The sequence below is a fragment of the Narcine bancroftii genome, chromosome 9 (genome assembly GCF_036971445.1).
Source record: "Narcine bancroftii isolate sNarBan1 chromosome 9, sNarBan1.hap1, whole genome shotgun sequence".
NCBI lineage: Eukaryota > Metazoa > Chordata > Chondrichthyes > Torpediniformes > Narcinidae > Narcine > Narcine bancroftii.
The window spans coordinates 76,938,465-76,962,825 of NC_091477.1; the positions used below are offsets into that span (position 1 = coordinate 76,938,465).

Below are 24,361 nucleotides of genomic sequence, written 5' to 3' on the forward strand. Positions count from 1 at the left end.
CACTTCAAATATTGTTGCTTTCACAGCTTAAAGTCCGTGCATGACCGTACCAAATTAATAAATGATCGAGGCTTCCATTCCATCAACACTCTCCTCAATAGCAGCAATAATATATATTGTTGGATCCAGGCTGTTATAGGGAATGTGCCTTTCAGGACTCATGTCCTTCTCATGAAGGTTGTTTTGCAGGTTAATAGAAACTGCTTTCAATTGAGTGATGTTATCGACAACTTCACTGGAACCATCATAAACTTCTCAGGTCACCATGATCTGAGGACAAATTACTATAATATTGATCTTATTTCCCCTGTCCAATGTAAAAAAAAAATCTGTGTGTGAGGACTCCACGCAAGATGCACCAATAAAGGGTGAAATCCAATGTCTTAGCAATAATATCTAATATAACACACGGTCCCCTCATGAAGCACAAATGCATGAGCAAGAACTCTATCAGCATTACTTTTCATCAGCAAAGTACTAATTCTCACTAAACATTTGAAACCTTTGCTTTAATTAAACAAATTAAACCTTTGCTTTAATTCAGCGACACCCACCACCAGCAACCAGCTAGCTAATGTCGACCTCCCGCTGCTGAGCATTCTAAGGATGCGGGTTTGTGAAGGTCCTATGTCATTACTGGGAAAAAAAACACAAAGGAGCACATGGTGAGATAGAAGTGACAGGGTAGAAACTAGTTCCCATTGGAACCTTTGGCTTCAGTCAATAAAAAGCAACATTTTGTTGGACTATGACCTGATGGCTTCTGGACTCCTTATTTGGTCATGTTGTACATAGATGTCTCTGGTATCTAATTTAAACAAAATTAATGTCAGTGCATTGACACACTGGATCTTCTGCTACAAAGTGGTGAACCTTCACATTATTGTTAAGCCCCATCCATTTGAGAGTTCTCAAACACAAGAGGAAAACAATGAAGCCACTTCCCATACCACAGATCTTTGAACTTTTAGATGTCCATGTCGCTAACTCTAGTATTGCAGCTTTCCCTCCCATCGTGCACCTTACTAGGGCCAGCTATTCAGTGGTTAGCACAACACCTTCATGGTTGGCATAGTAGTTTGTGTAACACTGCCGCAGCACCAGCGATTGGGACCAGGGTTCGAATACCACGCTGTCTGTAAGGAGTTTGTACATCTTCCCTGTGTCTGAGTGTGTTTTCCCCGGTGCTTTCGGTTTCCTCCCACCTTTCGGAAAGTACTGGGAGTGTAGGCTAATGGGATGTAGATTGGGTGGCTCAGACTCATGGGCCAAAATGGCCTGTAACCCTGGTGTATGTCTAAATTTAAAAAAGAAATGAATCCCAGTCACAAACATCTTACCATCTTGTGACCCATTCTGAAAGTTAAGGAAAGTAACTGAAAATAAGATGCATGGTTAAAAGGTTACTGATTTACAGTTTTCACTGAAAAATAGAAGTGTGAAGCTTGTGCTCATGAAATGTGCTCTCTTAGTCACCCTGATTATGTTCTCTAAATAAAAACAATCCTGTTATTACATGAGTAAACATTGGTCAGCCATATGGAATCACACAGAAGCTCTGGAATCTATGATATCAGAAATCTTGAATGTTGATGACTGATGTCATTAATATCCCTGTACTATGAAGGTTTAATGGGTCTATTTAAATGTTTCCCATTGGCAGCATAAAATTAACTGCCGTGGTCATTTATTTAACTAATAACTGATTGAGGGTAACATCACCAAAAATAGACTTAAAGACTCTCTTCGAACATGTTGACAGGCCCCTGGGAACAAGCATTGCATTGTCCTGTTGGCATTCACACATAAAAAGAATGATGACGAAGCTAAAATGGAGGAATCAATGAAGAAAAGAAACCCTTAAAGATCAAGAACCACAACATCCCTACAACACAGTCACCAGTTTGAAATAAAGCTTGCAAATCCAAATTACTTTAATCAGTCAGCCTCATGCACATCACCACACTATATACAAGATGCCACGGTCTTACTCAAGAATGAGTGACGAACAACCACACATTTAAATTTGACAATCCAATTAAATTAGAAGTCAATGATTAGCCACAGTTCAGTTTTACAACTGAGTCATTCTCACTCAAATTATAAATGTGACATGTCACAATAGTGAGGTATTGTGACACAATATTCACATCTGTAAACCTTGAAAATTGGTTTGACACAATTACCCTGAAATCACTTCCTGTTAGTATAATCGCAGCATCAAAGCTTTTTCTCATCTCATGTTCATTAGTCAATGCTTAAAAAGGGGGCTTTCAATATATTCAAGCTGACTTCTAATAAGATGGAACACAACAAGAGCAAAATGATCATTGTGAGTAAATTGGAGGGCAAATCGATTCGCTTCTTGATTTTTTCCTTACATTGTGTTTGTAAGATGAAATGGAAACTATACAGTTGCTAGGGAAACAACTAGATTGAGAATAGACCAAGGACAGACATGAACGCTGAAATTATTTGAGAGATGTAGTCAGGGGTGAAAAGTTTATTAATTGGTTCCTGGCAAAAATGTCAGTTTGACACCGAATTAAACTATTTTATACATGTATAGGTTGATGTCCAATGTTATTTCTTTTGTTCCCTTTACCTCTATATTCATGTTTTGGATTGATTCCCTCTCATTAATATGCCTTATGTTACATTTTAAATGAAATTCATCATTTTAACCAATCCCAGAATACCTTCAAGAACTAGGAAAGGTTTTAAAAAAGAGGAGAGACCACACAATTTTCAGACAGGGATAGAAGCCTTGGGAGCTGTTGGGGTGATGTGGCAACGGTTGGGAAGGGAAGCGGGAACACCAGAGGCAGCAACTGGTAAGTGAATGACTCAGCAACTTGCAACAAATGTATCACTGTTCAGGACATCACACAAATCAAACCACACTTCAATTGATGCTGCCGATATCTCCTTGTGTCTCAAGAAAGCTGCTGATGCATTAACGGACCCTTTCCACTCTGATCATACTCTCTTTTCCTCACTTGTATTGGGGAGAAGATACAATTGCTTGAAATAATAATGCTCCAGCTTCAAGGACAGATTGTTTTCTGCTGTTTTCAGACTCTTACGGCCAAATGGTAAAACCCTTGCACTGTTTAAATTGTAATTTTCTCTATACTCAGCACTATGTTTTTGTACTTTCGCTATACACCGAATTATTGTTTTTTTGTTTGTTTATTAATACACAACCTGATGTATGAGTTGTCTTGTGTATTGCATGCAAAACAAAGATTTTTTACTGGATCTTGGTGCATGTGACAACAATTACTTTCAATTTCTTACAAGCAGCCATCAAGCAAGCAAAGCTATATTATGGTTCCTTCAAAGATTAACATCTTAACTGATTAGACAGCAAAAATCTAAAAGGTAAAGAGAGTGAATAATGAATTAAATGAGAACTTTCTTGATAAACATGAAAAATATTGATGGACCTCTGGGATTAATCCTAAGAGGAGAATTTCCTACCCATCTTCATTCAAAATGGCCAACTCTTATCCTGAGAGTGCCACTTAGTTTGAAACATCCCCACTTGAATGTATCTACCCTCATCTGTTTGGCGTGCTGGGGAGCCATCACACATCTGCTCTTTCACAGGAAAAAGATTATCTAGTTCTTTACACCTAGAATGATCCAATTATACTTCTCTCCCTGCTCATTCCATAGTCCTGTGTACTTATCTAATTTCCTTTTGAAATCTATTAATGAATTTGCTTGCATTAACCTTTCAGATCATAGCAATTTCCTGTGTAAAAATATATCCCTTATTTCTCCTTGACTTCTTTGCTAATGTGTTTTGATCTGGTCACAAATTGACAAGCTCATAGAAACAACCTACTTTCTTCAATCAGGACCCTTCGTGATTATAAACATATCCTTTCTTTGCTGATCAAGGAAGAACAATCCCAGCTATTTGATACGAATACACAGTATGGTATTGTATGTAAGGTCATTAAATTCTACAAGCACTAAGCAATAATGCCCGGAGCCTCCGGTCATTTGCCTTCAATCTGTCCAGAGGTTCTCCAAAGATTGTGAAACCCAGTGAAGACACAGTTGAATACATTGACTGGTATGGTAGCTCTGATTAGGAGTACTACATGCAGATATTCCTGGCAGCACTCATTTCTCTTGGATTTTGCCACCAAATTTGAGACAGTCGTACACTCTGAGATCCTTGGGATGGCTCTTGGTGCTCCAGACAATATTTTTCTTTGAAGAAGGTCACCTGGAAGATGGAGAATAGACTCTCAGGGACTAACTTCCTTGAAGTTATCTCATCATAGGTGGGGTACTTATGGGGAAATGTAGGCCGTAATATCTATTGGTAACAAACAATTGTTTAATGAGATTGAAGTGAGAGAAGTCTTGATTTTATTGCAATCCCAAATTTAAATAAGAGGAGTATATTTTTGATGCTAAAACATCATTTACTTTCGTTTTATTTTCAAGTCAAGCCCTAAAGAATTGGAAGAAGAATTGGAGAAGATTCCAATGAAAATTAAACACAATGTCGCACAGGCAAGAGTCATGATCAGAAAGCAAGGATCAATGCAGGAAAGCAGATCATCACCTTAAGTTTCATTGATATCACGTTTTATATTCTAGTTCAAAGGCAACAAGATCATTCAAATTCATGCAATTTACAAAAAAAACAAAATACTGATAGAGCCAGGAATAAGCAGATGATGCTGGAAATATCCAGTGGGCCAGGAATTTGGAAAAAAAGAAGAAATGGAGAAGAGGAAATGGAGTTAATGTCATCCATCAGAATGGATATTAAACATAAACAAAGCAATGAACAACATATTGGGAACAGGGAAGGATGGGAATGGAAGTAAAACATACAATGCTGGAGAAACTTGGCAGGTCAAACAGTGTACTTTGTATATCTTCAGAGATGGTATGGTTAACGTAGCTGCTATCGCACCAGGGATCAGGACTGGGGCTCGAATCCCACAGTGTTTGCATGTCCTCCCCATGTCTGCATGGGTTTTTCGCAGGGCTACGGTTTCCTCCCACCGTTCAAAACATACTGGGGGTTGTAGGTATAATTGGGGAGCATAGGCTCATGGGCCGAAATGGCCTGTTACCATGCTGTGTGCCTAAAATTTAAAATAGCAAAGATAAAGATAACCAATATTTCGGGCTTGAACCCTTCATCAAGATATGAACATAATGTAGGCAGAAGACTAGGGGTTGGAGCACAGGCCCAGAGGATGGGGTCTGGGGTGTGGTGGGAACTGAAATTAAAATAGAAGGCTGAACAGATTTTTTTTAAAGTTTCATGATATTTAACAAAAAAAAAGGGTTTTGTCAAAGCACAGAAACAATAGATGTGCTTAGAGGAACTGAAAATAATGTCTGAAATAAATCATATAATGACACCAAACTAGAAATAAGATGCCAAATAAGAGTTTCTCCATTATCCTCACTTTAGGCCATTCAACCATCTCCACTCAGGGAGGCATTTTAATTCCCGTGACCATGTGGATTTTGGAGAAGACAGAGTTTAGGTATACTTGAAGAAGCCAAGTCCCAATATCTCCAAACTTCAGTATTCACTCATACAGTTGGTCTGTAAGCAGGAATCATACTCACCTATCATTCCCTTATGATAGCCATTAATCGGATCTGATAGTAGTAAGAGTTTGGGACTTTATCCCAGCTTTGGGGATACACATTATGGTCCTGTGAATCTTTCTGATCACCCACCCGACCATCATCATTCATTCAACATCAGTATACCCATTGGTGGTAGAAGCCATGAATTGAACAAGAAAACTGCATGCTCCATAAGTTTCCCTAACTTCCTGAACCTTGACTAAATAATTTGAGTGAGAGAACCAAAGGGAGAAGCCTCCTCCTGTTAAATACTCTGTGGTGATACACCACTAGCCTAATGCAGGGGGAAACCTGTGTACCTGCAGGAAGAGTACTGGAGGACAAGACAACACCTGTCTGGCTGTCATATCAGCCGATCTGAATGGACCAAGCCCCACCTGGTCGGCTGCCAATCACACTCCGGGAGATAAGCTAGATCCGGCCCCTTGAGGTCAGTCTCAGAGCCAGCAAATCTACTCTCACAGCCAGTTTATTTGGAATAAAGCCTGTTGAACAGACTTTATGTTTTGTGTCTGCCTTTCTGCTCGATAGCGCATCACATGCTCTGTTACATTTCATGGCAAGATGAGCTTTGATCTGATCTATTGGTTCTTGAGTTATGTTACTTTCTGTTTAGCATCCATGTAGTCATGTGGTCTGTTCCTATCATCTTAACATGTACAAGCCATCAACTCAGGCATTGGTAAATGCTTTACCACAAAGTCAAACAGCTGCTGAGATGTTTTAAGATTGTTACAAGCCCAGAGGACCCCAAAGCCCTGCAGCAACAGAAATTCACCAAGACAAATAGTTACTTAAACAAAATTTGATTTTAATTATCTTTAAACATGAAAACAGGATCAAACTCTAATTTATTACTATTAACTTAACTAACCTAACTTAATCCCCTTCTAATTCTAAGCACACATGTATGTAATAAGTTTAGAAAAGTTCTTTGATTCACAGACTCACTTCTTATTCCTCCAAGTTTACTGGTTGCAGGCAATTCTTATACTTTGCACAGAATTTAACATTTTTGAAGTTCACCAGGCTTTGGTGCTTGAAAGATAAATGGTTACCACTCAGGAAGGTTCTCGTTTGTTTTCAGAGAGGAATTTGTTGTTCGCTGGACGCAAACTGATTCCTTCCGATCAGCCACGTTGAAGAAACTTGCCCCATCAGGGTTTTCCAGATAATAACCTCTTTCTTTCAGGTCATCACAAAGTTCCTTTTTGTTTCTCTTATTTTAAGTGAAACATTAAGCAGTCAGTCCTTTCCTCTTGTATGGATCACAAGGGCTTTTCCCAGGCTGAACTAAGAACTCATAACCCATCTTCAAAATGTTTTTTTCCACAAGCTTGTCCTGTTCCAGTCCCTGCTGCTGCTGCTGCTGAACCGTTGCACTGTAGAACTGAATTCTCTCTCTCTCTCTCTCTCTCTCTCTCTCTCTCTCTCTCTCTCTCTCCCCCCCCCCCAGTGAAAAGCCTGTTTGACTCTCTCCACTTGCAAAACCACATGACCCTCTTAGACCAGCAACTTCACTGTAGTTCCGGACCTAATCCTCTGATTTCTTTCATCTGCTGTTTTTCAAAACATCAATCTATTAATGAAGTCTCTATAGGCACTGCCTAAAGCTTTTGTAAAGGGCCTCAGAGCTGGATTGTCTGGCTTGAGCAGACCTCCTATATTTTAAATGAGATCTGTTCTGAAGTGTTTGTATGTGACCTACACTAAAAAATAACTGCCACAATTTATCACCTTTAAAACATATCTATACACAATATAAAATACAACATAATCTGTCACAAGATTGACAGTTGTTGTTGATAAGGGAGAATTTATTTACTTTGAGGGCACTAAGCATTTGGAATCGCAAACTCATTGGATTTGCTTTCTGAAAGAACACTAACCATGAATTATGCTGAATTTAGGTTGAAAATCTATGGAAACTATTAAAAAAAACCCCAGAAACTAACCAACCCATCTAAGTTTTCAAGGAGAATCTTAAGTTGATATATTTAGACAATCATTTGTTTTACCTCTTTCTGTTTTTTCCTCTTCTCTTTTCCCAGCAATGGCTCACACTGGGTCATGTTCTAATGACTCTCCTTTACCAGATCGTACCTTGCTCTAGTAGAACCAAATCTTACCTGAAGCAGAACCAAAAGTTTCACCACTCAGATGTAGCTTGGTGCCTGAAATTCTGCTCTTCGCTCTTACTTTGTCAAATCCCACACCTGCCGCAAACTTTGCAATGCCAATACCAAAATGAAAAGAACTTTGTTAATTCATGGAGATCATCAGCGCAAATTACTCCTGATCTCAGAAACTACCCAACAGCGCCTTTTGCTTTGTATAATTGAACCAAGTTATACTGATAATATCATTTTCTGAGAAATCTATTAATTACATTTTCCAATGATTATGTGACTTTCGTCTTCCAAACATCAATAGGCCAGTGTGTTCTAAATTAAGCAGACTTCCAAAAACATTAGCATTTTCTTGTATTTTGTGAATCAAATTTTGAGTGAGCTTTTAATGATGAATAATAATATACTATTTTGACTGTAACACTAAGATTCAGTTCCACTGCACTCAGGTTTCATCTACACGTGCAAATACAATTTTCTTTGGTTGTATATACATGGATAATAGATTACACACTACATCATCACCTTGCCATAGAATCACAGAACACTTCACCACAGAACAGATGCTTCAGCCCATCTAGTCTGTGCTGAACTATTATTCTGCCTCAGTCCATTGACCTGTATGTGGACCATATCCCTCCATACCCCTCCCATCCATGTACCTATGCAAATTTTTTCCTAAATGCCAAAATTGAGCCTACATTCACCAGCTCATTCTGTACTCTCACCACTTACTCTCTGTACAAAGAAAACCCCCCACTAACTTTCCCTTTAAACCTTTATCCCATGTCTCTAGTTCCAGCCCGCCAACAATAATTAGCCAACGTAATTCTACAAATTGACCCGTGTGGTTCTTCTGTGGCAAATCACACATAAATATAACAGATCTGACCTCTTGTTTCTCTCCAAGAAAGGGTAATACCCTTCTGATTATCGGACATGAATCAGCAGGGATACTTTTGATATGATCACTGAAGTTATATTGGTTCTGGAAATTACTAGAGTTGATTAGAATTAGTTGCATTTGGCAAAGGAATGAGAATTTTTAGGATTACTAAAAGAAAAGAAAAGAATAAAGTGGATCCTTTATTTATTAAGGAAGAAACACTCAACACAGTACAGCTGGCAATAAATAGCTGATGAGGAATGGGCAAATATAAGCTTACTCAATTCAGAATCAGAATCAGAATTTATTGCCATGAACGAGTCATGAAATTTGGTGTTTTGCAGCAGGGTCATGGAGCAAACATTCATAATTATAACCATGTTATGACATTACTACAAATAAAAAAAAAAGTGCACAAAAAGTAAGGCAGTGTCTGATTCATTGACTATTTAGCAACCTAAGGGAAGAAACTGTCCTTGTGCTGCTGAGTGTTCAACTTTAGGCTCCTGTACCCTTTACCCGATGGTAGTAGAGTGAAGAGGGTGGTGGGGTTCTTTGAGGATAGAGGCTACCTTTTTTAAGACATCGCCTCATGTAGATATCCCCAATGTGATGTTGCATGCCGAGTTAACAACCTTCTGGAGTTCACTCCTGTCCTGAGAGTTGGAGCCTCCATTCCAGACAGTAATGCAACCAGCCAGAATGCAGTAGATGTGATGTGACATTATCACACAGCTTTATTTGCATTAATTCCTGTGAATTGCTATTAACAAAGCATTAGGAATAACCTCCTGAAACACAAATGCTGAATCATAGCAAGAACATCAAAAGATAGGAGTAGCAGTAGACCACCTAGCACCTCAAGGCTCTCCTATCATTAATACAATCATGTTCGACCTGTCCCAAGTCCTCAACTCCTTCCCTGAGTCATCACCTCAGAGATCTCAAATTTTCAAAAATGTCTGTGTTTCATTCTTAAACCCTTTCAGTGCTCTCGTCACCATAAAACTGGTGCAGAGAACAGCAGAGACTCAGCATCCCAGCTTTTGCCAAAAGAGCATGGCTTAATGGTGTCCTTTGTGCTCTGATAGAACATTGGATATAAAGCGATTGAGCGAACATCCAGGAATGTGGTACTGAGATTTAAAAAATATCAGTCATGATATGACTGAATGATGAAGCAGAGACAAGAACACATAAGGGGGCCCTTTTGCTTCTATTTCTTCTGTTCTTACTTACTGCAGATGTAATTAAATTGAATGATTGCACAGCTGTCTGAGAGAATATGGAAAAGTGATTTAACAGATATAATCAAAATCATAAACTGTCTTGACAGAAGCAACCAAAAAAGCAGTAATGCTTTTCACAATCTTTCTTTGTTGATCATTTAGGAGACTAGAATGTTATTTATTATGTTCCTATTCTTGAAGGCATTAACACAGCATGACAGATATATGCTGAAGTACAATGATCACATTTATGAAACGGTTGGACAATCAAGCAGAAATGGATGGAGATGTTCACAGACCAGAATACAAACTAACTTAGCAAAAGAGACATGAAAATAAACCCTTAATTCCATCTTTCATATTGGTGGATTTGATAGAAATTCTCAAGCATGTCATAGAATTTAGCAAAAATTTTAAATTTTAGTCCAATATAGTGTTGGTGAAATACGTTATGAGATGGTGGAAATAGGATCCATTTGAATATCCTTGAAGGTGGATCAGGGAATGTTGGTGGGTGGGAACAACAAGGAATTACAAAGAAAAGTGGCATTTTAGTCTCTTGCAAGAATGTTTGAGCACAAGGATATAACTATTTGAAGATGGAGATCTGAAGTTCTGGGCACTAGTTTTGACTTCAAACCTCAGGAGATGCCTTGGAGACAATGCAATGAAAGTTTTCTGGACAGATTTCTATGGCAAATTAATGGGAATCTCTGGGAGGAACAAATAAGAAGAAAGGGGGACCTTCCCCAACATTCAGGTATATTATCTCATTGATGTGCAGGAGATTCCGAGTGGGCTTGTCAGGTTTATTTCTAAGCTGCGAGGTCTAGAACTGAAGATTGATTTCTCAGGGGGGGATGTCACTCACTACAGTGAAAACAGGACAAATTTCTTAGATTATTATGAACATTTGCAATTTTCCACCCCGTAGAACATGAATCATCAATATTTAAGATTGAACTGATTGGAATTCAGGAAAATTCAGGATTTGTAGACTAGTCAAGAAAGTGGACAAGAGAGATAAGTCATTCATGACAGAGCAGACTCAGACAATATAGCCCACTGCTGATCTTCTTTTAATTCTTACCCCTACACCTTCTACCACTCCATGGGATAAATAGTGCAGAGATACCTGAACCTCTAAACAACCCCATTCCCTTTGTCACATTCATATTCACGGGTTGAAAGGAACAAAATATTTTTTTCAATATGTGAGGAAATAAGAAATATGTTATTTATTGATTGATTTTCGAATCAAAGGAGGCATCTTCGCAAAGATAATTCATGGCATGTTCACATATCATTTTGGTCAGCGATTGAAAATAATGTTTCGGAAAAGGCACTTTTTTTCATTTATTTGCCCTTGTGCTAACAGTTTTAAATTTGTAATCAAGCAATTCATATGTAATTAAAGTGCACATTCCAGATTTTATTAAAGGTGTTTTGGTTTGACCATGTAGAAATGACAGCACTTTTCATACATTGTCCCCCCCCCCCCCCCCCCCCCACCATTTCAGTGCACCGTAACATCTGAGATATTTGGCTTCACAGGTGTCTGTGATTACTCAGGTATGTTTAATTGCTTCATTGGTGCAGGTATAAGAGAGCTAGGTTTGCTTCTAAGCTTTTGATCACCTTTTGACTCCGTAGTTGCCATTTGTCAACACAAAGACCAGGTTGTGCTGAAGAAAGTCAAAGAACCCATTATGAGACTGAAAAAGAAGAAGAAAACAGTAAGAGATATTGCCCGAACTTTAGGATTACTAAACTCAACAGTTTGAAACATCGTTAGGAAGAAAGAGCATATTGGTGAGCTCAGTAATTGCAAAGGGACTGGTACTCTGAGGAAGACCATCACTGCTGATTACAGAAGAATTCTCATCATAATGAAGAAAAATCCCCAAATGTATGTCTGACAGATCTGAAAAACTCTTCAGGAGGCAGCTGTGGATGTGTCAATGACTACTGTCTACAGAACACTTCATGAACAGAGAATCAGAGGCTATACTATAAGGTGCAAACCATGGCAAAGATGGATCCTGGGCATTTCCTTTATGCCTCCATGCTTTGCTCTTGCTGTTACTCTGGCGCAGGTTAATCTTGGTCTCATCTGCCCACAAGATCCTTTTCCATAATTCTGCAGGTTCTTCTAAATACTTCTTGTCAAACTGTAATCTGGCCATCCTTTCTGTGGCTAACTAGTGGTTTGCAGCTTGCAGTGTAGCCTCTGCGTTTCTGTCATGAAGTCTTCTGCGGACAGTAGTCATTGACACATCTGCACCTGCCTCATGAAGAGTATTTTTGATCTGTCAGTCAAACGTTTGGAGATTTCTCTTCATTATGATGAGAATTCTTCTGTCATCTGCAGTAGAGGTCTTACTTGGAGGTCAACACTTGCACCCACACTTCCTTCCTCACCATGGTCTGGGGCCCCAAACAGTCCTTTCAAGTGAAGCAACAGTTCTCTTGTATATCTGCAGGATTGATCTACTGCATCTGGTGCTCCCTTTACAGCCTTCTCTACATCGGAGAGACCAGTCGCAGATTGGGAGATCGCTTCGCTGAGTAACTTCGCTCTGTCTGCAACAACAGCGACCTACCAGTAGCCAACCATATCAGTGTCACACACCCACACTCAGATGTCAATCCATGGCCTTGTATGCAATGCAACCCAAATCACCTGCAGATTAGAGGAACAACACCTTATTTTCTGTCTGGGCACTCTCCAGCCAGACCAGCCAGATGGCATTAATATTGACTTTTCTGCTTCTGTTAAACCTGTTCTCCTTTTTTTCCCCTTTTCTGTCTTTCCAGTTCTCCCTTCCTCCTACTCACTCACCCAACCATACTTTCTCCCCCCTCATTGCTGCTGTCTCCTCCCTCTTTTCTCCACCTATCATCTCCTGCATTTTGCCAGCCCATTCCTAACCTCCCCCCATTCTTTTGTTCAGATGCTTGCCGGCATTTTCTCATACATTGATGAAGGGCTCAATCCTGAAACGATGGTGATGTATCTTTACTTTTGCTACATAAAGGACAATGTTTGACCTGCTGAGCGTCTCCAGCATTTTGTATTTTTACTTCAACCACAGTGTCTACAAATTTTAGTGTTTTATTTCCTTGGAATACCAATCCCTTTCTGATTATTAAGCTCACCAGAACACTTTTTCTTAACAATGTTCCAAACTGCTGATTTTGTCATCCTAAGGTTAGGGCGATGTTTCTTAACAGTTTATTCTTGTTTTTCAGCCTCATAATGGCTTCTTTGACTTCCATTGGCACGACTCTGGTCCTCGTCTAAAAATGGCAACTACAGACTCCAAAGATGATCAAAAACTTAGAAGCAAGTCTAGCTCTCTTATACCTGTACCAATGAAACAATTAAAACATACCTGAGTACTCACAAACATTATGGTGTCCTGAAATGAAGGGATTATGCATAAGAAGTGCTGTAATTTCTACATTGTCAAACCAAAACATATACAAATAACCTTGAATAACATCTGGAATGTGCACTTTAATCAGGTGAATTGTTTAATCACCAATTTAAAACTGTCTTATCACAGGAGTAAATAAAGGATAAAAGTGCCTTTAACCCAAACATTAAAGAGGGCCCTGAATATTCAATTCATCATTCAAATAAATTGTGAGGAGGACACAAATGCAATTAACAAGATGGCAAGAAATAGCTGATGGAGAATGGGCAAATATAAGCTTACACACTCAAGATGTCACATCATCACACAGCTTTACTGAGATTAATTCCTCTGAATTGCTATTAACAAAGCAATGGGAACAACATGCTCTCCTGGAATCCAATTGTAAATGTTAAATAAACCAGAAAACATTATGCTGATAAAAGTGAAAATATATTCTCTGACCTCACACAGAATACAAGTTGACCTTGCACCGAGGACAGATTAAAATAATTTATTTCAGATCCAATTGATATACATTTTAATACCTTTTACTTCTGCTTTTGAAGTTAAATGCATAGGAATTTAATGGAAAAATCAAGAACACAAAAAAAAATAGGTTAAGTGTAAAAGTTAAAAAAAGAAACAAAAAAATTGTGGGCTATTGTTGATGTAAAATAGTTAAGCACAGGGTGGTGTTTTTAATTATTCATTTCTCAGAATTTAGATACTGACGTAAAGGCCAGTATTTATTTCCCTCCCTCTGCAATAGCCTGTGAGGCCATCGATAACTGAGCAATTTGTTAAATCCCTTAAGAGGTAAGTATTTGGTTCATGTGTACACCAGTCTAGATAAGGATGGCAGATGTCCTCCCTCGAAAGGCATCAGTGAGCCCAATGTTTTTTGTATGTTGTTCTTATGATGCTGTTAGAATTAGATTATTAGCTGCATTTAAATTCCACGCTGCCGTGGCCAGACTTGCACTTGGATACCTGGATTTCTAATCTTGATGTAAGCACATTGCCCACACATTTTCTCTTCACTGTATTTGATGTCCTAACTAAAAATAACCGTGGGATCTTTTTCCAAGTAAATACCAGATCATTTGGATCCAAATCCCTCATTTTAAACTGCAGAGGAAATTTGTTCATTGAAGTTTTGCCCCAGTCATTCGGAGCCTGAATTATAGGAAGTCCCCACAGGTCCAACCGGGGCATCCAGTTGACCTCTATTAACACAGAGTGCATGTTTTGTGAAAACTGTAGTATGTTCTTCTAACAAAGAAACGTGAGACTTTTGAAGTAACAAGAGACACACAGGAGAATGTAAAATGGAATTTGAAGCTAAACCTTATTCTGCTAGAATTTAATAGATGAGGCAGCATCAGTAGGAGAAAAAGAAAGGTTTGAGCCAAACCCCTTTCTCGAAACCTTTTATTGTTGATAGAGTTTCATCTTGAAACGTCAATAATTCTTTTTCTTCCACTGATATTGCTGGACCCATTTACAACAAGTGTTCATCCATGTACTTTTTAAACACATCAGGACCTGTCTTACTCATTCCAACATCAACCAATACAAACCAGCATCAGTGTAATACAGTATTTAAACTTTATTCTTATTCTTGCCCCTGGTTTCCTCCTAGGAGTTAGAAAAAAAATGGCAAAGGCCCTTCAGTGTTTTGTAAAATCCTCTTTGCCACTGGCAAAATTAATACGTTGTGCTCACAGATAAAATAAAATATGTTCTCTACCTTGCTAAAATTTGTCTTTAATCTTTACTTTGATTCCATATGGCCGGATTAGAGAACAAAAAACCAAAATTATGGCCAAAACATGAAACAGAAAGCAAAGACCAGATGTAACTCTAGAAAAAGACCACAACCATCCACAAATAAGGCAAAGAAACACAGTGGCCTGAAATAGATAATGTTGCACAGTTCTTGCTGGTTTAGCTCAGAATGGTGAATAAGATAGCCCAGAGCAGGATGCAGAGAAAACAAATCCACTGATCTCATTATTATGATTGATTTTCTCATTCATTATTAATAGTTTGGTTCAGTATCTTAGCATTCTGAAGTCTGATATTGTGAATGGCTAGCATTGGTTCCAACTGATTCATGCCGACTGCAATAATGCATGGATAGGTGGTTGCTACTTGTATTTAGTTGGATGCATTCCTTGTGCAGGTTTCAAAAGCTTCTGAAAACCTGTGGCAGGTCACAGATGAGTGAGCTCTCCCCAGTCTTCAGTCATGGTTCTGGAATGAGATGGGAGAAAGCAAAGAGGTCATCTTGTCACAAGCAGGCAGGAGACTTTGCAAACAGGTAGTGGGAGAATTTTGTAAACACAGGAATGAAGCATTAAGAATTTGAAGTGGTGTCACAAGATAATTAAATTTTGGTGAAATAGGTGCTTTTTTTCTCTCTCTCTCCAGGCGCTGCCTGACTTGCTGAGTATTTCCAAAAAATCTCTCTTTATGATTCAGATTTCCACCATCTTCAGCTTTTTGCTTTTCATGTGTTTTGTAGCTCCTTTTCATTCATCTCCTTCTCTGTGCACCTTTTCAGTACAGATTATCCATGATCAAGAACACTTCATCATCTTTTTTCAGTCTTCACTGTAACCATACGTTATTCACTCCTTTGGCTCAACCCTAAAATGTGTTCCCTTTTTTCTCTCCATCTTCCTCTGAAATTTAAAAACCTGCTTGTTTTCAAATTCTTCTCAGTCCTGTTGGAAGATAATAGACAACAGATGCTGGAGCAGGCCATTCAGCCCATCAAGTCAGCACCTTCATTCATTTAGATCATGGCTGATCTTCCACTATCACTACCCTGTCTCTGCCTTCTCCCCATAATCCTTAATTCCCCTGTCCACAAGAACCTTATCTAACTCCTTCTTGAACTTATCCAGAGAACCTGCCTCTACCACCCTCTGAGGCAAAGCACTCAACAACTTTCTGGATACAATTTTTTTTCTCATCTTTGTCCTCAAGAGCCTTCCCTGTATTCTTAAACTATGGCCTCTAGTCCTAGTCTCCCCCAACATCGGGAACATGTAATCATTTTCTACTGTGTCCCATCCCTTAATAATGTTATATTCCTCAAACATATCTCCCATCATTCTTCTAAATTCCAACATATACCTCCCTAGTTTGTCTAACTCTTTCAGCATATGTCAATCCCACTATCCCGGGAACTAACCTTGTGAATCTATGCTGCATTTTCATCATTCTCAGAATTTATTTTGGATTTCAAACATCTGTGGTATTTTATTTTTGCTGTGGAATTGATTATAGGCCAATAAATGTTTTAACTGACTTCTGCTGCTTCCTTTCCTTTCCGTAGCCTGCTGTGTCAAATCGCTAACACTCCCCACAGCCCTAGACCCAAACATATGTATTCTTCCCATCTCTCTTCCCACATGCATTCTCCAAACTCAGTTTTTCCATGTAACCTTCCTTCTGTCCTGGGATCTTTACTCACCAAAGAGCGACAACCCAGCTTCACCTCTAAAATAGTCCTTTTTAGAGGACCTAAATATGACAGTGAGCTTGCAGGCGCCTCAGATTGAAGAGACTGCCATCCGTGCGGTACCGGATGTAAACAGCGTCTTCATTGTTGGGGTCTTTCATGGCTTGGTTCAGCACCATGCTGAAGAAGATTGAAAAGAGGGTTGGTGCGAGAACACAGCCTTGCTTCACGCCATTGTTAATGGAGAAGGGTTCAGAGAGCTCATTGCTGTATCTGACCCGACCTTGTTGGTTTTCGTGCAGTTGGATAATCATGTTGAGCTCACACCAAGACACAAGAGAAACTTGTCCGTGAACTACTCTTTGCAGATGATGCCGCTTTAGTTGCCCATTCAGAGCCAGCTCTTCAGCGCTTGACATCCTGCTTTGCGGAAACTGCCAAAATGTTTGGCCTGGAAGTCAGCCTGAAGAAAACTGAGGTCCTCCATCAGCCAGCTCCCCACCATGACTACCAGCCCCCCCACATCTCCATCGGGCACACAAAACTCAAAACGGTCAACCAGTTTACCTATCTCGGCTGCACCATTTCATCAGATGCAAGGATCGACAATGAGATAGACAACAGACTCGCCAAGGCAAATAGCGCCTTTGGAAGACTACACAAAAGAGTCTGGAAAAACAACCAACTGAAATACCTCACAAAGATAAGCGTATACAGAGCCGTTGTCATACCCACACTCCTGTTCGGCTCCGAATCATGGGTCCTCTACCGGCACCACCTACGGCTCCTAGAACGCTTCCACCAGCGTTGTCTCCGCTCCATCCTCAACATCCATTGGAGCGCTCACACCCCTAACGTCGAGGTACTCGAGATGGCAGAGGTCGACAGCATCGAGTCCACGCTGCTGAAGATCCAGCTGCGCTGGATGTGTCACGTCTCCAGAATGGAGGACCATCGCCTTCCCAAGATCGTATTATATGGCGAGCTCTCCACTGGCCACCGTGACAGAGGTGCACCAAAGAAAAGGTACAAGGACTGCCTAAAGAAATCTCTTGGTGCCTGCCACATTGACCACCGCCAGTGGGCTGATAACGCCTCAAACCGTGCATCTTGGCGCCTCACAGTTTGGCGGGCAGCAGCCTCCTTTGAAGAAGACCGCAGAGCCCACCTCACTGACAAAAGGCAAAGGAGGAAAAACCTAACACCCAACCCCAACCAACCAATTTTCCCTTGCAACCGCTGCAATCGTGTCTGCCTGTCCCGCATCGGACTGGTCAGCCACAAACGAGCCTGCAGCTGACGTGGACTTTTTTACCCCCTCCATAAATCTTCGTCCGCGAAGCCAAGCCAAAGAAGAAGAAAGAAATATGACAGTTTAAATTTTAAATTTAGACATTCAGCACAGTAACAGGCCATTTCGGCCCACAACCCCATACTGCTCAATTTACACCCCATTAACCTTCACCCCCGGTAAGTTTTGAACAGAGGGAGGAAACCGTAGTGTCCGGGGAAAACCCAATCAGACATGGGGAAAACCTACAAACTCCTTACAGACAGCACAGGATTTGAACTCTGCTCCCGATCGCTGGCGCTGTAACAGTGTTGCACTTTTCTTTGGCTTGGCTTCGCGGACGAAGATTTATGGAGGGGGTAAAAGTCCACGTCAGCTGCAGGCTCGTTTGTGGCTGACAAGTCCGATGCGGGACAGGCAGACACGGTTGCAGCGGCTGCAGGGGAAAATTGGTTGGTTGGGGTTGGGTGTTGGGTTTTTCCTCCTTTGCCTTTTGTCAGTGAGGTGGGCTCTGCGGTCTTCTTCAAAGGAGGTTGCTGCCCGCCAAACTGTGAGGCGCCAAGATGCACGGTTTGAGGCGATATCAGCCCACTGGCGGTGGTCAATGTGGCAGGCACCAAGAGATTTCTTTAGGCAGTCCTTGTACCTTTTCTTTGGTGCACCTCTGTCATGGTGGCCAGTGGAGAGCTCGCCATATAACACGATCTTGGGAAGGTGATGGTCCTCCATTCTGGAGACGTGACCCACCCAGCGCAGCTGGATCTTCAGCAGCGTGGACTCGATGCTGTCGACCTCTGCCATCTCGAGTACTTCGACGTTAGGGATGAAAGCGCTCCAATGGATGTTGAGGATGGAGCGGAGACAACGCTGGTGGAAGCGTTCTAGGAGCTGTAGGTGATGCCGGTAGAGGACCCATGATTCGGAGCCGAACAGGAGTGTGGGTATGACAACGGCTCTGTATACGCTTATCTTTGTGAGGTTTTTCAGTTGGTTGTTTTTCCAGAATCTTTTGTGTAGTCTTCCAAAGGCGCTATTTGCCTTGGCGAATCTGTTGTCTATCTCATTGTCGATCCTTGCATCTGATGAAATGGTGCAGCCGAGATAGGTAAACTGGTTGACCGTTTTGAGTTTTGTGTGCCCGATGGAGATGTGGGGGGGCTGGTAGTCATGGTGGGGAGCTGGCTGATGGAGGACTTCAGTTTTCTTCAGGCTGACTTCCAGGCCAAACATTTTGGCAGTTTCCGCAAAGCAGGATGTCAAGCGCTGAAGAGCTGGCTCTGAATGGGCAACTAAAGCGGCATCGTCTGCAAAGAGTAGTTCACAGACAAGTTTCTCTTGTGTCTTGGTGTGAGCTTGCAGGTGCCTCAGATTGAAGAGACTGCCATCCGTGCGGTACTGGATGTAAACAGCATCTTCATTGTGCTAACCTACATAAGTAAAATGTACAGATGCAGTGAAATTCTTACTTGCTACAGATAAACATCCATAATGTAAATTCAATTGCCATGATATGCCAAGGCTGAAAAATAGAATATAAATATAAATAATTACAGTTGCAGTTAGCCCCCCAAAAAGTGGCATTTTAATAGTGCCTACATTAATTTGGTGGTCCTTGAGTTGTTTACAGCTTGGGTAGTAGGGGGAGTTTCAAGAACCTGATAATTGTTAGTATAAAAACCTAGCATTGCCTGACTTTAGGGTTCTGCACCTTCTGCTGGAAGGTAGCAACAAGAGGAGATTGTGACCATGGCGACCTGTTTGTGGACTACTTCCTCCTTTCCTTTCTCAGCTCCTGGGGCTTCCAGATTGAAAACTGCTGTCATCACCTTTCTGCCTATAAAAGCAAACCTTGACACTTCTGAGTTTGTAAATTACAGACACATCTCTAGCACTAGAGTCCCATGAAGTTCTATAGTGTTCCAAACTCAAGTCTAACCACAAAGTGGATTCCACTCTTGTCCTTTAAAATAGCCCCCTTATCCTGTGATTGTGCCAGAGACAACTCATTGCCTTTAACCTGGCTGCCATTTTTGATATGTGTGACAGATTATGTAATATTTTATATTGCATATAGATATGTTTTAAAGGAGATAAATTGTGGAAGTTTTTTTTTAGTGTAGGTCACATACAGACACTTCAAAACAGATCTCATTTAAAATGCAAGAGCTTGGTTCAAGCCAGACAGTCCTGGCTCCGAGTGCCTTTGCAAAAACTTTGAAGGACGCCTATAAGGACTTCACATGTAGGTGTTAATTGGACATGCTGTGGAGTAATGGATTATTGTTTTGGAAAACAACAGATGAACAGACTCAGAAGATTAGGTCCGGTGCCACAGTCTGTCTGAATGCAGTTTGCTGTTCTAGGAGGGTCTTGTGGTTTTCTCTGAGAGGGAGAGAGAGAGAGAGAGAGAGAGAGAGAGAGAGAGAATTCAGTTCTACAGTGCTATTGTTCAGCAGCAGCAGGGACTGGAACAGGACAAGCTGACAAGCTTGTTTGAAACCCCATTTTGAAGATGGGTTGTGAGTTCTTAGTTCAGCTTGGTCATAACCCTTGTGGTCCATACAAGAGGAGATGGCTGGCTGTATAATATTTCACTTGCTGCTGGGGTTTGGGATCCTCTGGGACTCGTCCTTTCGAATTGAAAATTTGAGTTTTGGGATCTTAAACTTTTGGAGTTTTTGTGATTTTTTTAGTTAATTGGTTTTTCCAAGCTAATTTAAAGCTTGTGTGTGTGGAAAAACACCAGCAATGTATGTTAGTACATTTTTGTTGTAACAATCACCTGCGGAACTGCAGAGCAAGAGAAAAGAGGAACTGATGGTCATTCAGAGCCTGGACTCGAGCAGAGCTCTAGCATTTTAACTGAAATCTGTTTTGAAGTGTTTGTATGTGGCCTACACTAAAAAAACATGCCACAATTTATCTCCTTTAAAACATATCTATGTACAATACAAAATATAACATAATCTGTCACATGACACATCCGGTCATAACAATAATATCACCTGAAATTCCTTCCCATCCTGGACCCTCCACAATAATCCTTGTTACCCTCCAAGAATATATTCCAACATTGTAATTCTTAACATTTTTTTCCTCAACAACAACATTAGAAAACCCTGCTTCAATTTCCACAGGCAACACCGAACTCTACCTCACAATTATCTCATCACCATTTCTGAATGGTCAGACACCTTCCCCCTAAAAATGTATTGGTTAAACAAAGATGTCCATCAAGTGAATGTCAATAAGGCCAAAGCCACTGACTTCAAATTGAGTTTTTTTCCCCCCTTGATAGTCAGTTCCTTGACAGATGCCAGAAACTGATCTTTTATGAAACATTGAGCTGAATTTTGAATGCATTTTAGCAAGGATGTGAAGACCTTGAAGAGGTGCAGAGGAGATTAAACACAATAAACCAGAGACTTTAGTTATGTGAAACAACAAGAGGAGGTAGGATTGTTCTGATTGGAGAAGAGAAAGGGAATAAAAGTACTTTTTTTTTGCCAAAAAGCTAAGACATCTTGACTGCTGCTCAGAGATTACATAAAGAATAATAGTTACAGAGGATTTTGTTATGACCTGGAATGCTCTGTCTGAAAGAATGTTGATGATAGGTTCAAAACTTATTTTGTGAAAGAAAAAAAATATGTATAGTGCTAAAGGGAAGGAAGAAATAACAGGGGGTTTCTAGAGCTCATGATCGAAGAACTGACAGAGAGGGAAAGAGACAAAAGGATCCTTTATGATTCTGCAATTGCCACTAACAATGCCTAGTTTTATTAAAGAAATTTATTAACTTCAATAATTGTCTCTGGTTAGTATGTATCTAACTGCAGTGTGTGTGTGTGTGTGTGTGTGTGTGTGTGTGTGTGTGTGTGTGTGTGTGTGTGTGTGTGTGTGTGTGTGTGTGTGTGTGTGTGTGTGTGTGTGTGTGTGTGTGTGTGTGTGTGTGTGTGTGTGTGGCGTGCACGCATGGTCACCTGTGTACACATGTGGATGTGTATGCCTGTATGTGCTTTTCTATGTGTGCTCACCTTTGCATATGTTGTTCATGCGTGTATGTCATTTTCTACTCTGTGAATGTGTGCAAGCTAATGTTTAAATGTTTTAAGCCAATCAGAATGTTCATTGTTCCTCTTAATCCTGCTGGTTACATTGGCATTATTTGAGGCAAAATATAAATACAAAATTATCTAGCCTGATATCTCTATGAAAAATAATGTACTGGTGAAATTGAAGACATTAAAGTAATTATTTTGCTTTTATTTTTGAGCCAATTCCTGAAGAGAACATATATGACACAACTGACAGAAATGTCAATTGGAAAGAAGAACATATTTATGAAACTATTGGAGAATATGCCAACTGGAAAGAAGAACACATCAATGAGAATGATGGTATGTACCATAAAGGGGAAGAAGAGCACATATATGATACTGTGACAGGCAATGCCTACTGGCCAGAAGAGCACATATACAATACTATTGAAGAGCATGGTATTAAGGAGAAACCTTTCAGTGAAATCATGGGAGAAAGTAGCAACATTACAAGGAAATCACCAAAGAAAACTGGAGAAAATGGGAAGCAGGTAACAAATTACTATTTTGAAGAGAAATGTACCAAAAATGTTAAAGGCACAGGTACTCATAAGATATTCTAAAATGCCTGTTCATTGTGGTGTGATGGCTATTGTTAGATGAACATTCAATTGTCAACTTGCAAAAAACAGGACATCAAATATAGGAAATGCAACAAATTGGGAGATCAGTTTCTTATCATGCTAAAGTCAGGAGATTGGGAGAATTTCTTTGAACAGTTAGCATTGAATCATTTGTTGGATGCTATTAGATCAACATAATAATTCACCAGAAAGATGATTCCTCGGAAGCTCCTGCGGAACAGCACTGGAAAGTGAGTTGAAGTACAAGGAAGGAAATCTGAAAAGATGTTACCTTCCCAACAGCCATTACTTTGGCTTGGATGTGATAGATGCAGGGAAAAATAAACTGCTGATATTGTCAGATATCCATGATGTGACTCTTGGGCAAACCTTGCTCATCACTCTTTCGAAAACCTATAATGAGTTTGGAAGAGGGATGGGGAAGGGGGCTTTTATGATCTTGTCATGAACCAAATTGGCATTTTCATATTAATCAGTACTGTCACTGTTACTTTTCCAAGCCAGTTAAAGCACAGTTCAGGAAGGGCAGTGCATTAATGCAGGAAAGCAACAAAAACTGCAGATGCTGGAAACCTGAAATAAAATCAGAAAATGCTAGTAGTTCTCAGCAGAGCAGGCAGTATCTGTGGAGCAAGAAAATGAGTTAATTGCGTGTGCTTGATTAACTTGCATCAGCACAGAAAAAAAGACATCACCTGAAACATCATCTCTGCTTCTCTCTCCATGGATGCTACCTGACAATGTGAATTTCCAACAGGTTTTCTTTTCCTTGCTCTAATACTGGATCAGAATTGACCAAGAAATGTTTAAGGGGAAACTAAGTAAATACACGAGGAGAGCAGGATAGGTTTGTGTGAAATAAGGCAAGATGAAACACAATTCATACATGAACATTGACAAATTAAGTTTCTGTTTTGAAAGTAATTCAATGAGTGAATCCCCTCTCAATGAATGGTCCTGTGTGTGGGAAAACACATCTCACTCACAAAGACATAAGACCATAGGAATTAGGAGCATCCGTCATTTTATTGGCCCTTCAAGCTTACTCTGATATTAATCAAAATCATTTTTCCATCTCATCTCCATTTTCTTGTATTGTTGCAAAACCCTTGATTTTCTTAAAATCTAGAAAGCTATTGATCCTTATTTTTTACATGAACTCAATGTCACTCTGGCATAGAGATTTCTAAAAAAAATCACTACCTCCTCAGAAAAAAATCTGCATGTTAATTTCTAAAACTAAACCAATCCACTATTTCCATTTTAGAGAATTCTGATAAATGTAAGCACTGCTCAATCACTAGTTTTCTTATGGAATTTTGGGCACATCCCTAATGAAATACTGATGCCCAGAAGCATCAGGATAAAGTAAATGGAAACAGGAGATGTGAAGGTACGGTGCATTATAAAGACCAAATTATTCTCTAACCAGAATAAGTGAACTTAACATCCAAAACTATGTTAAGGATGGTAAGAAGCTTTTGATTATGAGAACTATGGTTAACAGAGAGACAAGATTAATTTATGGGGAGCCACACATGAGCAGTTCCAGTTTTGGGTGCATTTCAGGAAATAAACCATAAATGACAATGTCAGATTGAACCAACC

General features: G+C 40.0%; 1 protein-coding gene across 3 annotated transcripts in view; it reads left to right on the forward strand.

Moving 5' to 3' along the window:
• The first annotated feature begins 2,189 nt into the window (after positions 1-2,189).
• The window catches only part of LOC138742310 (rho guanine nucleotide exchange factor 4-like), a 74,565-nt gene continuing 52,393 nt past the window's right edge, over positions 2,190-24,361 (forward strand). For 2 of the 3 annotated variants that reach the window (XM_069896569.1, XM_069896571.1), the window contains exons 1-2: positions 2,191-2,332; positions 22,346-22,660. In XM_069896569.1, the coding sequence (XP_069752670.1) occupies positions 2,255-2,332; positions 22,346-22,660 (393 nt within the window). In that variant the 5' untranslated portion in view covers positions 2,191-2,254. Of the gene's footprint in view, positions 2,333-22,345; positions 22,661-24,361 lie in introns of all 3 variants that reach the window. The other variant, XM_069896570.1, reaches the window with a different exon arrangement.